We start from the raw sequence: 14,115 nt of genomic DNA on the forward strand, positions 1-14,115 counted from the left end.
TCATGTTTTGTGACATTGGAGATATGTATTAACGGTCGGGGGGAAACTGTGAAGCGAGATTTTATAGCATAAATCTTAAAATTGATATTGTTAGTATTCGGTGAGTACGTTCATTTGTGTTAGAAATCAGGTTAATTTTTTCATCATCTGAATCAACTTTTTCTTAGTTGTGTTTGATAAGGCAAGACTTGCTGTAAATCATTTTACTTTCGCGATGGCTTAATTTCGCGGTTGGAGGAGGAAAGAGGCGTCCTAAGTTCGCGGTTACAACAGTAAAGTAGTACAGCAATAACACGAAGAACATGTTCGCATTGCGCTGAACCACGAACGTATAAAACCACCACGAAGTTTTCACAATCTGCACTCTGTCCAAGGTTCAAATGGACATTGATTTGTAACGATGACTTAACGTTACATACTGAGTAAACATACAGTTACCTCAATCTACATCACCCGTCATCATGCGCTACAAGCGGAACACATATATCATACCTGACTTTTACCGACGAAGAGCAAATAATGAAGATGACATTTAAGGATTCATTTATAACCACGTACTGTTAAGTGATATCAATCCATCACCATTCATCTGAAACAGGCAATAAGTTCGAACGCAATAAAACGCATTTACTTACCAGCGTGACGTCTAATCTTCCTTTCTGATATGATTTGTTACGGAGCGTCCTGATACGCCACAGGATGCCATGTTCGTTTTCGCGCTATAGCTAACTAGAAGATTTGGTTGTGCAATGCTGAGCACGCACTGCTTGAACTTACTTCTCTTTCATAATAATCGAATTTCATCATCACCTACGTTAGGAGTGTGCTAGGAGGTGCCACTTACCTTGGCAATCATTATTGGATTGTTGGAAAGACATGTTATCTTTTCTAAAATTGCCAGACGCGACTTTTTACTTACAAGTTTCGTAGATTGTAGTCTGTTCTATTTGTATGCCATGTCACGGTTAATGCTAAAAGCATTACCGTAAGCCCCACTTAGCCTGCACTGTTCCTTTACAGTGGGTTCTGAAAGTGTGCAGTCTACTGTGTGTCAAAGATAAATCGATTGGAAAGACTAGGCGAACTGTCTTTGGCAGCGTGCATGCAACCAAGGCATTCGTCAGACGCAAAGTCTGTAACACTGTCTTCCTACCATGGTCAATTTGTTGACTTGTCCTCTGAAACAGAAACGTCTCTAGAAGAGTTGAATAAACGCCTGGTACCTGGTACACGCTTATTCGGGGAATATTACTGGGTACATTTGCGCAAGTTACTTGCCGTGTATTCATGTATGATGATGATCAAATCTTCCCACTATGACCAGTACATTTGTATAGTACCTTGTTATATTCTCGTGATCCTTGTGTTTTGTATATGTATCTATGTATTGTATTGTTTCAGGGAACCTGAAAAACACGTCAAGCTTGAGACCTGACTGTATCCACTGGTAGAATAAATAAGTGAAAGGAAAATTTGTTCAACGTCCCAACCTGGCACTGTAAATTACCTCGTTTAACGGGAAAATAGTTACTAAGTTGCGCGGAAGTGATTTGTAAAATCACTAGTTGTGCTTATCACTTGTTTTTATCTTCCTCTAATTATCTTCCCGGCTGGCAACCTTCAGATAAATGACCCCCCTTATCTCCAAGGGCTTTTCTCGGGTAGTTTGTGAGACTGCAGTCAATATCCAGTTACTCATGTAGGAAAGTCCGTTAAAAGAATGAAGTCAACTTGTGGAAGAAACTTCAAAACTACTGTAATTGCAGAAATGTTTGCGGTGGTTTCATGTTCGCGGTTTTCGTGGTGAACTACTCATCGCGAACTTAAAACCACCGCGAAAACCCGTTCCATTGTGTGACTGTAGCGCTACTATTGTGTCAAACGCGAACTCAAAACCACCGAGAACACTTAATCCCCGCGAGAAATTTAATCCCCGCAAACATTTCTGTATTTACAGTATGCAAGAGACTCCCAGACCCTTCTCGCAACATATTGTTATGGAATCTCATTTTTAGCAAACATGACAACATACCAAAACATGCCTGTACCTGTACCCGTACATGTACTAGTATTAGTGACCTTCGGACGGGACAAGGTTATGACGTCACCGATGACTAATCTCCAAGCAGATGTAAGATTTTTTTCCACATCGTTTTTCTTTTCCAACGTATGAACGCTTGTAATTTGCTTCAACTTTTTGTCTTTAGGCGAAAAAACAGACGTCGTGCGACACTGAAGAAATATGCAAAACGTTGCAAAACAATATATGCAAAACAACAAGCAGGGCCAAACAATGAATACTGAATAATCGATGACACATTACAAACAACATCAAAATCGATCCTGTCCTTTGTACTCATTGAACACAACAGATCGCAGTCATGTCGAAAGGGATAGTCTATTTTCTTCTTGTGGCCGCACTGGCGGTGGCTCTAGGCCTTGCCAGCGGGCAGTCTTTGCCGACCTTGTCCAGTACTTCAGCCAAAGTGACCACAGGGAACGCCTCTACCCTGACCACACCTAGCGGTGAAGTGGGTAAGTCGGGTGGTTACTGTTAGACCATGATCACCAGATCTCTCCATGTTTTGTTGAATCATAAGGAACGTACTAACACCGCTAGCTTAGGACCCAATATGATATTTCCTGCGCACTTGTACAAACTAGGACGAAATTTAAACAAAAAACTCTCGGCATGCATAATTGACGTAAGTAATAAGTAGAGAAAGTTCAACGAATGTGACATTTTGAAAATACAGTCCAATCCAGTCCTTGTGTTGGAAAATGGTATAACCTTTTCCATAATGTTGTATACTACGCAGTTGAACTTATATACGAATATATGACATTCCCCCGAAATGTTGAAACCCTTTCATTGATTTAGATAACATTTATCAAATGACTTACACGTCAGTCTCTGTTTACTCGACGAAACGTGAAAAAAAGTCAAAGTTTCACTCTTTGACAAACGTCACTAAATATCAATCAAATGGTGCCTGTCCGTCTGAGCCTGTTGCGTAAATGTAAATGTAGGTATAAAGCTAACCGGTGTGTTGAAAGCTAAGATGTTGCAAAAACACCTTTCGTTTTCATCATATATTGATTGACTAATTCTTCTTTTCTGACTATGCTACGGGCTTCAAACAAAGCTAATGCTACATAACAGATGACCAAGGCTCCTTTGTTTGACAGTTGCTTCTTTGGTTGTTTTCCAGACTGTAGCCATTACAACTCGTCCTGTGGCGCATGCATTGAGAATTGGCAGGTCGGTGTTGCATAGTGAGCTACAAAATACTTGGGTCCATTGTTAACGTCCCATCGATCTTATGTAACGTCCCATGCTTAATGGCGGGCCCTTGCCTTGCTTTTTATTGATAACCGTGTGTGCACTCGGATAGTCATAACTTCTGTGCATCGTTTTTGAATCCAAAGTAGTTGGTACTTAACGTTACCTATAGCTACTGAGACCCAAATGTTAGGCCTATCAATCAACATATAATTTTGAAAAATGTCACACTGAAGGACATCAAATTTGTGAACTTGATTTAAGACAAGTGATGCAATTGTTTAAAAGTAGCAACAGGTATTCGCTGTATGTCTCCTCATGATATTTGTGATATGTTCAAGAGATCCTATCGAAGTAATATTTATTCAAGCGTTTGTACCAAAAAACATGAGATGCCCTCATCTGTTTTCTTTATTAATCGAGATTAGATAACGTTTCACTAATGTTCAAAAAGCCATCTGAAATGCCAAAGCTAGCTAGCGCTGTTAACTGTGTTCTCTACTAGTGTTACTACTGCTACAAGGACAACTCCTGCCGCCTGTACCCGGCTGAAAAAATTCTGCCAGTGTCAGAGTGTCCGCTGGCCCAGGTCCGCTGGACGATCAGTTGTTCCGGTAAGTAACGCCGAAGTACAATTTATACTGAAAAAAAGTTTTAACTGTAATTGCCGACACAAAAATTTTCGACTGTACTACACCAGATACATAGTAGTGTGAACAAATTTGTTCACTTCTCTATATCCTACCAGTGGCAAAGGTTACTTCAAATTCAACTTCAACTTTGATAACCCCCAAATAACCCCGCGAGGGGCAAAGTAGGGGGGGAGGAGGTCCCAGGCTAAGGCGGGCAGGCCTCCAGCCTGGCGCAGAATGACTCAACGGTGGGAGCTGTAACAACCGCGCCAGGCAGTCACGTTACGACACTGACTAGATGAAAACTAATCCATTCCTCTTTCTTATAGTCACCTTTCTGGCGATTGTGATCACCGCTGCGGCGATTGTTGGGGTTCTGCTGCTAGCCCTGTGCTGCTGTTGCTACTGTTGCTGCTGTAGGGACTCACGCAGGAGGTCAGTGTTGAAGATCCGAGACAGATGATGATACTAGTAGCATCTGCAATAACTTTTATCATCAGGCATATTTAACCGCCAGCTAAGTATCTTGTACTACTGAATCATGAGGCACATTGGTTGTGACCTGGGAAACTTGCATCACTCCTATAAGTAAGTTGTATCACTCCGCCACACAACCGACAACATCGTCCACAGAAATTAGATAGTACTCATCTAATTCAAACATTCACACGACACTCTACAACACATTTTATGATCGCTACGGGACTTAAAAAAACATATCTGCTCTAGACCTTTAGAAAACACAGGATTTCTTAATAAAGAGCAAATTAACTTTACGTCACAACATGAATAGAGTGAGTGTCATCTGTGATAATCTAGAAACCGTTTGGGTTTGCATTCTTTATGCAATCTGACCTCATGTTTAAACTGGGTACATGTCTGCCTGGTAATGTAATCTGGTCCTGTGTCCCAACTATGCAGGTCAAAAGATGATCATTTTCTATCGTTTTTGTGCTTCTTACAAACTACTTGTCACCAAGGTGGTTAACCTGTATTTAACCTCCTAGATTCCACAAGCTGCTAACGTACACAAGGACGAGTATGTCATGGTCAACCCAGGGAATTATCAAATTTCGGTGTCAGGTCATTTCGCATTTCTCAGCTATGTTGTAGAAACATTGACCCAAAATCCACACGAAAGCATGGTCAATACTTTGATATCTTCATTGTAATAGAAATTCCAGCATGAATGTGGAAGGTAGACTGACTATATATATATATATATATCACATCGTTAAGTCCTTACCTGAGACTTGCGTTGTCGTACCTTCTACCTCGGAACATGGCGATCAAAAGAGACCGTTTGATGTTTTCACAAAGAGTTATTCTAGCTGTATCTGTGGTTAGATAACGCTCAGGTGTTGCCCACTTAGTTACAGGGGTGATCATGCGTTTTCTGTCTTTAAGTGTTGTGCAATTGCAGGATAACAGACTTTTTATATGCATCAAGTAAGCAGCCAAAAATGCCGCAAGACTAAAATTCCCATCATTTACCACTATGGAATTACTTTCTCATTAAGTCTGCAAATAAGGTTACCTTTTGCATTATCGATGTCCGTCTGTTTGAGAGTCCTATCATGAAATGCAGCGGATTTATAAATTTTCCTAATCAATAATGCAATTATGCCACTGATTAGTATTTCATCATGTAAATCATCATCCATGCTATCTGCATAGCAAAACTCATGACTATACGTCAACCCCTTCTTGAGTTATTCTCTCCCTAAGTTTGAAACAAAAATTGACCCCTGCAGTTCCAAACAAGCTGCTAGGAGGCCAAAACTTACACCACTTACTTCCTGTCCCAAGAGCTATCGTCTACCAAACAATCATGAACTCATCGCTCGCAGAAAATTTGACCTCAAACTTTAAAGCTCCGCTGCAGTACCACAGATACCCGCTAGGAGACCCGTTATCGAACTTGACCTTTCTTTACGCGAACCCTACCCATCCACCAAATATCATGCACTGCCACCCTTAGCTTCTCGAGTTATGTACAGTCATACACAGTCATACACAGTCATACAGTGTACATTTTCTCAGAAATCTAGAGAAGTCATCTAATTAACGTTACGTAGATCTAGATGAATTTGATATGCGCTACATTAAAACGAATAGAACCCCAGGTTTCACTGTAAACTTTCACGGAAAATTTGATTTAGCTACTAGTCCAGGTCCAGGGACGTTTATGTATGACTAAACATCTTCACAGAACTCTGTCTTTTGCGATTGACTGATTGGTTGATTGGTTGAGGTTAAAGATTCGTAAATGGAAGTTTGCAGAAAACATGCACATACAATCCCCCCCCCCCGTGTGTTCTCAATCCTTACTTGCATTATACCTGCCATAACCTCAAGTAAATATTATTTCATGTCAGACTATAGCCCAACCGTAACATTGCTAACGAAAACAATGTATTCTATCTGCCGTGCATCTATTCTTCTCGCCAGGTACAGGTTGGAAAGGGCAGCGGGGTTTCGCCGTAGGTAGACTGACAACATTGCTTTCATGACACGCTATATCACCACTGTGTCATTGCTAACTAACACTATGCATTCTGTCTGCCGTACATACCTTCTCCTTGAAAGGTAAAGCTAACCTTATAGGAACTAAAATAGGAGCGGGGTGGCAGGGTTAGCTGTCGATAGATGGGCAATATTACTTCCATGACAGGCTCTGTGCTAACTGTGTAATTGCTAACGAACACTTCACATTCTGTCTGTCGTACATGCATTGTCCTTGACAGGTAAAGCTGACCTTAAGAACGGAAAGAGGAGCGGGGTGGAAGGGTTCGCTGTAGGTACTAGGTAGATGGGCCAGATTACTTTCATGACAGGCTCTGTGTTAACTGCGTCATTGTTAACGTATTCTGCAGTGGGTACAGTCGCATGACCGGGAGGGATTCGAGTGTCTGGCGAGACGGCCGCGACATCCAGATGGACCGTGGGAACCGGCGCTACGTGTACCACGGTGACATGCGTACAGACAGGACTACACTCATGTAAAATGTTCCAAACTAGTTCAAACCCAATGTACATTCGTCAACTCATAGGATTGACTACTTTTGTATGCAAGAATAGTTGGGAATTTGGAAATGTAGTTTTGGCTCAATTGTTTAGAATCCATCCCTAATTGCGGTCACAAACTACATGGTGTAACTGTTTCATCAATTGGTTTGTTTTATGGATTTTTTTGAGTGACAGCAAAATGCCTCTGTTGTTAGAATGTGTATCATATAGAGAGGCAAGTGGCTGTGTATCTATTTAGTAATGAGCCTTTGAATCATGCATGCCAGGTGAAATAGTCGTATTCGTACCTTTATTTCGCGCCTATAAATCCTCTATCTAGGTCTGTACCAAATAAAAACGAAACATAGTGTACAAATGGAATTGTCACTGGCATTGCAATGTGTTGCTGGCATTTTGATCATGCAAGACCGTTTTTGTTAGATGAATAACTATTGTCAAGATAAGCGATGTATCATCACATAATGAATTTTGCACGAATCTCTGTGTTTTACCGGTCTTAAGTTGTATTCTTTTAGTACACACTGATCATGTTGATGTCCATAATCCGACCCTTTGAAGTACTCCCATGTGACAACTCAAGAAAATTGTCAATCTTCTCCCGTGTGACTATGCTAATATTTGGAATTTGGAACTCAACAGCAGACGGGTAAAAACTTAAGGTTGATTCAAAACAAAAATATATACGTATCAGCCCCCTCACTGTCGTACCAAGGTCACCCTTATATGAATGATATCAATTGGTCTCCTTTGGGTTGTCCAATTACAACGGAAGATCACAGTCATCCCGTCGTACGTACACCGGGAATGGGAATGGATTTGGTCCCTTACAGCTCTTCCGTAATTGAAATATCCTTGATCACGTAGGCAATCAACAGTCTCTGGCCACTGTGGTCCAGTGGATCACCGGTGCTCGTCATCATCCCAGATGCTACATAGATGAACTTTGAAACTTGTGACGTTGCCAATATTCGGACTACAATAACGTCGACAGAAATTTATGTATAGACAAGAAAATCTTGACAGAATGCTCTCCGAGACGCCTCGAGTAATAGAGTATCACTGACATGCCGCCCAAAGTTCGCCATGGGAATGAGTTTGCTCTTACCTTTCATGTACTTCATATCATACCTGGTCACGGAGGCAATCAAAGTCCTCGTTCCCCGCAGTACTTCGTGATTGAACTTCAGCAGATGCCTGTTATCTATCAAGGTTGGCGGAGGTTATAATCTCCAAGTTGGCAGATACAAATTCATAGACTGGAATCTCTTATAACGTTAACAAGGTCTCTTCTGAGTTATACAAAGTGATATTGAAGTCCCCCCACTTTCCGTGCGCAGTTCGCCTTGGGAATAACTTTGCTTTTGCTCGCAACCAGTGGTTCATTTGTACTTGATCATAGAGAAAATTAAAGTATACGTTCTTCTCCGGTGCTGCGTGATTGGGTCCCAAAGGATGCTCAACATTAAGATCATCCCAGATTGCGGACAAGGTTGATCAGAGCACGATTCTGGGAAGCCAGGAAGTCTATATTCATGATCTGCTAATTTCGAATTCGTTCACCTTCAAATGTTGATAATCATGAATAGGTACATGTAGCATTATAGTAGCTTACTCTAGGGTGTTGTATGCGGAACGTTCGCATGCAAAAAAGGGAAAACAAAGAAAATATTCTTAGCCAATACAGCAAATGACATCATCTTTTTATTTGGGTTTCTGAAGTTCAACTTAAACGAATTTGATAGAATTGACCCATTAGCTCGAAAAAGCCTTCGTTTTTAAATACAATATTTTCCACACAATTTTATGAATGTAATCGCTGTACAGTTCCATTTCGCCCAGAGACTGATACCTGAGTGAGAATGTCATCCGTGGAAATACCAACAGATGTCGGACTCTGTGCGTGTGCTTTTACCTGAAATGTTTCACGGTTTACGGCGCGGACTAGGTCATTCACCTGTCCCCGTCTACATATTAGAACTCAAGCTACCGAAATGTGATTCTGTGCCTCTTTTCTATTCCGCTAGAGTATGGCATGCCATGGCGGCAATCCTGACTAATTGCTCGTCCTTAACTGGTTATTACCGCTCACGTTATCAGTTCTAACGGTACCATCCTAGCGGATCTCCTATCCCTCACAAATCATGGTAGTTTTTTCACAGCACTCTGAACAGCATAGAAAATTTTCAATTATAGGAGTAATACTAATAAGTACTTTAGGCTGTGAGCGCAGACTCCCTTAAGTGAAAGCAACATCAACCCCTTTAGTATTCCGCTACCTTTTATTAAGTCACTGTTCGAAGAATATTCTTGTAACTGTTATTATACGTGACTGATGAACCTCTTCAACAACATCAACCCCGTACGAAACAGCCACATTCCTATGTGGAGTTAAACGATTGTCAGCAACATTCTGACACTTGCTTTTGTGAAAGATCTGGACGTATGGACTATTAAAATTATGTCACGTTACTTTTATAGGAGCTTACCATTACGTCTGTCCATCTGTTAAAGGCAGCGTCTTTCGTGTCTGTTATTCATTTTAAGACTCTTCTCCAACTCGCTGTGGTACAAGGACGCCACTACTACTCAGCGGAAAGAAGTAGAACTGCAATGAAGGATGTTATCTTCGTGATGTGGATGATTCGTGATGTGGACGCTGTTCCCGAAGAGCAAACACTGCTTTGCGTTGATTGACCAGCGTAGCCTTGGTTGACGTTTTCGTCCGTCAGCAACATTTACTTCATTGGCCGATAGAGGTCGCTATAGGATAGCCAATGCAAAATCGAATTTGCAATATTAACGTGATGACATTATTTATTTGTCCGCTTGGTGACGCCCTTGACACGCTGCAAAAAATCGGCATTGGTTTCTTGTATTGCATCTTACTAAATGGCAAGGGTAGCGTTTCCTGGTGGCGTAATATACAAAATTCCTGATATTCCATGAGCGTTGTATTGATCTTAGCTGAGGCGCCTGCCCAGTTTGTCGCTATCAAGACATTTCTATACTCGAGATACCATCCCTCAATGCCATCAAACACTATATTAGAATACGACAGAACGTGCCAGCTGACAGCCTTTCAGCAGACGCCTTTTTGTGTCAACTTAATCTAGGCGCATCAGTTGCGAAATGCTGGGCTTCTAGGGTCTGGTTATATCTGACATTCTCCAGTGTCTTTTCTCTTAAATTCATCTCAATTTACTCCATCCATCTACCAGCGTTTTAAAGATATGTATTCCTAATCTTTCACAACAGAAATGCGTAGTAAGAAACAAATTACGAACATACAGATTTCTGAAAAATACTTACTACAATGAGATAAATATCAAGTTAAAACTACAAACGTTCGATACAAATCAGCCATCACAAAACTCCGGATTAGTTCACACAAAATACGCATTGAAAAAGGCAGACATAACCGCATTCCATTGCAGCAAAGAATTTGCCAATATTGTACTTTAAATAAGATTGAAGACGAGTTTCATTTTGTTGTTGATTGTACACTATACAACAATGAGAGCGATATGCTCTTTAATTATATACTAGATAAGTTTCCTAGTTTTCAATGTTTAAATAGTACAGAAAAATTCGTATTCATTATGAAACTAGACAAACCATGTATTATAGGCTGTAGTAAGAAACGAGAGGGAATTGAACCTGTACATTACAGTGTTAATTAGTCTTTAGATGTAGTAGAATATCACGTTTTTTAAAACATCACTGTGATTATTCAACTGCTTTATCACCATGACCTGTACTTAGCTTGTAAGAGCAGAAACGTACAATAAAGGTCATTCATTCATAAAGCAAAGCATTAAATTACTAACAAGAGTCTTAGGACCCAAAATCTCCATGAAACTTTTTTTTGTATTAAACCAGTTCCCCCCATTCTATATCGCTCAATGGTATGACCCCCGGCCACCTGCAGCTGTCGGGGGCTCAGGTTCCACATTGACCCACTTTCGCTATCAACACTAACAGCTGTTAGAAGTGCCACAATGGCCAACACTGCAAATATAGATTTTCCCATTACTTAGGCAAATTAAGTCCAATTTGCATAATTTGCACTTTATTGTATACATCCCTCTCTAAGCTACCTGCCAAGTAAATAACATGAAAATCTGTCGCTCCTTTAATCAGTTATTCTCCTTTGAAGATTTTGACAAATACGCCATTGCAGTTCCAGTGACACATACCAGAGGGCCCAAAATCGACCTTGACCTTTCTCCTCCCCACACCTACCCACATACCAAATATCATTTCAATCCATCCACGCGTTCTTCAGTTATGCTGATTTTAAGCGTCCGGTGACACATACATACAAACACGGTGACACAAACATACACACACGCGCACACACACGCAAAGACACTAACTTTGCGTGATTTGCACTTCAGTGTGTACATCTCTGTCCAACCTACCTGTGTACCAAATAACATGAAAATCTGTTGTTCCTTTCTTCAGTTATTCCCCTTTAGAACATTTTTACAAATAGGCCATTGCAGTTCCAGGGACACAAACCAGGGGGCCCCAAATCGACCTTGACCATTCTCCTCCCAGCGCATACCCACATACCAAATATCATTACAATCCATCTACACGTTCTACAGTTATGCTGACTTTAAGCATCCGACGACACACATGCAAACGATTTACCTCCTAACTTATGCAAATTCGGTCTCATTTGCATAGTTTGCACTTAAGTGTGTACAACTTGGTCTAACCTACCTGTGTACCAAAGAACATGACGATCTGTCCATCCACTCTTCAGTTCTTCTACATTTAAGATTTTAACAAATACGCCATTGCAGTTCCAGTCACACATGCCAGGAAGCCCAAAATCGACCTTGACCTTCCTCCACCTGACACCCACCCACATACCAAAAATCAATTCAATCCATGTACAGGTTCTACAGTTATGGCGACTTTAAGCGTCCGGTGACACAAACATACACACAGACACCAAACGCAAGCAAAACAGTATCTCATGAAAAAGCCTTTTTTCATGGAGATAATGATTGATAAGTGCGGTCTACATATTCTTTGCATGTGCCAGACCTTATGGGGACACAGTTGACGAAATACAATACCAAAACGTGCATTTGAAAAGAAAAATAACAGCAAAAAGGAGCATACACGTACAAGCTGTCAGACATAGGAACAAACATATTTTCACATGTTTATAGTTTGGGACTATGTTCATGTATACATTTTATACCCCCGTAAGAGCCTGATCTGCAGTACCACCCAAGACCGCCGCGAGAACAAGCGGAAATTACAACACCACCCAAAGTGCCAAATCTCGGTCCTTTCGGGAATGGGTTGGATCGCGAAAGGCTCACATAGGGATTTTGAAGTCGAAACTTTTACCATTCAAAATCGAGAATAACAAAATCTATCATTTTCACCCGAAACTACAGGTACAAAAGGTGGCGATCATTTTCACCCGAAACTACAGGCGATCATTTTCATCCGAAACTATAGCCTCTATATCAGACTCTAGCTAAGGACGCGCACAACTCTTTTAACTGTTTACCGTGGTCTGATGGCCCTTCTTTTCAAGACCATTAGATTCCTTGAGTCCATGATACGGTAGCAATAAGCAAAAATACGGCAGTAGCAAAATGCCTCCCGTTTTAAGAGGCTGCTAGGGAGGCTATAGTTTCGAGGGGATAACGCCATCGCGATCTCCCCACCCCTAGGTATTATGGCCTATAGCAAAATCTATGTCTGACCAAGATTTTTCAAACTTTACTTGCAGTTGATAGGGCACTTGATATGTATTTGAAAACTGAAGACCGCAAAATCATATCGTTCATGGTGACGGAGCCTTAGGTGTTCAAAGTTCCACCCAGCATCCCTAGGCATTGCCTAGGCATTATAGCCTATAGGCACATAAACAAAATCTATGTCCGACCAAGAATTATTAAACTTTACTTTCAGTTGATAGGGCACTTGATATGTATTTGAAAACTGAAGACCGCAAAATTATATCGTTCATGGTGACGGAGCCTTAGGTGTTCAAAGTTCCGCCCCCCACCCCCAGGCATTATAGCGGCATATATAGCATATAGGGACATTAACAAAATCTATGTCCGACCAAGAATTATTAAACTTTACTTTCAGTTGATAGGGCACTTGATATGTACTTGAAAACTGAAGACCGCAAAATTATATCGTTCATGGTGACGGAGCTCCATTAGGCGTTCAAAGTTCCGCCCAGCACTCCTAGGCATTGCCTAGGCATTATAGCCTATAGACACATTAACAAAATCTATGTCCGACCAAGAATTTTTATACTTTACTTTCAGCTGATAGGGCACTTGATATGTATTTGAAAACTGAAGACCGCAAAATTATATCGTTCATGGTGACTGAGCCTTAGGTGTTCAAAGTTCCGACCAGCACGTCTGCTATGTTAAAGACCAAAATGATATCTTCCTAAGATCAGTATTAAGTCGATTGGCTGTAACATTGCGCATTCCGCGATGTCCAATAAGACGCCATCGTCTTCAAATATAAATAGAAAGGGTCATGACGATGTAGCTAGACCGCCCGCAATGTCATTAATGCAGACATGAGACAGGAAAGGTCCTGATTAAACCCAGAGGTTAACGCCTGCGCCAACATGACTCCAATCCGAACATTGACCAACAAGAACAAGTCTTCGCTCTCACCAGAGAGGTACATGTAGGACATGTAGCTGTGGAACCAATTTAAGATTGGGCCGTCAACCCAGTTTCTCTGTAGCTTGAAAATAAGTACTTTATTCCAGACTTTGTCAAGTGCTCTTGAAAAGTCAATGTAAGGCGCTCTGACTTCTTTCTTGTAGATATGTTGATATACTGTCGAATCTCCACTGATAAAGCCTGACTGGAGAGAATATAGTAGTTTTTGGTACATTAAATGGTTGTACAGGTGTTTGAATACCTTTTCTAGAAGCTTGGACAGACCCGGTAGCAGAGATACGGGGCGATAAATAGACACAACATCTGGTTCTTCCTTTTTGAAATTGGAATCACGCTAGTAAACTCTACAAGTTTTTGCTTAGCTTAGGTGGTCCCGTAACCCAATTCTGATCAAAACCAATCAGAGTATCGCACTGTAGAATTTGAATATCAATTTGATATTATACCGCCGGCACCAGGTGCACTCGATTTTTCATTTCTT

The 14,115-nt window shown here is 41.0% G+C and overlaps 1 protein-coding gene across 1 annotated transcript; it reads left to right on the forward strand.

Moving 5' to 3' along the window:
- The first annotated feature begins 2,338 nt into the window (after positions 1 to 2,338).
- LOC136432620 (pituitary tumor-transforming gene 1 protein-interacting protein-like) lies at positions 2,339 to 7,433 on the forward strand. Its single transcript, XM_066424032.1, has 5 exons — positions 2,339 to 2,535; positions 3,213 to 3,262; positions 3,789 to 3,897; positions 4,245 to 4,350; positions 6,792 to 7,433. The coding sequence occupies exons 1-5, from the start codon at positions 2,382 to 2,384 to the stop codon at positions 6,919 to 6,921; spliced, it is 549 nt and encodes a 182-aa protein (XP_066280129.1). The 5' UTR covers positions 2,339 to 2,381; the 3' UTR covers positions 6,922 to 7,433.
- Positions 7,434 to 14,115: the final 6,682 nt, after the last annotated feature.

Source organism: Branchiostoma lanceolatum, chromosome 4 (genome assembly GCF_035083965.1).
Source record: "Branchiostoma lanceolatum isolate klBraLanc5 chromosome 4, klBraLanc5.hap2, whole genome shotgun sequence".
NCBI lineage: Eukaryota > Metazoa > Chordata > Leptocardii > Amphioxiformes > Branchiostomatidae > Branchiostoma > Branchiostoma lanceolatum.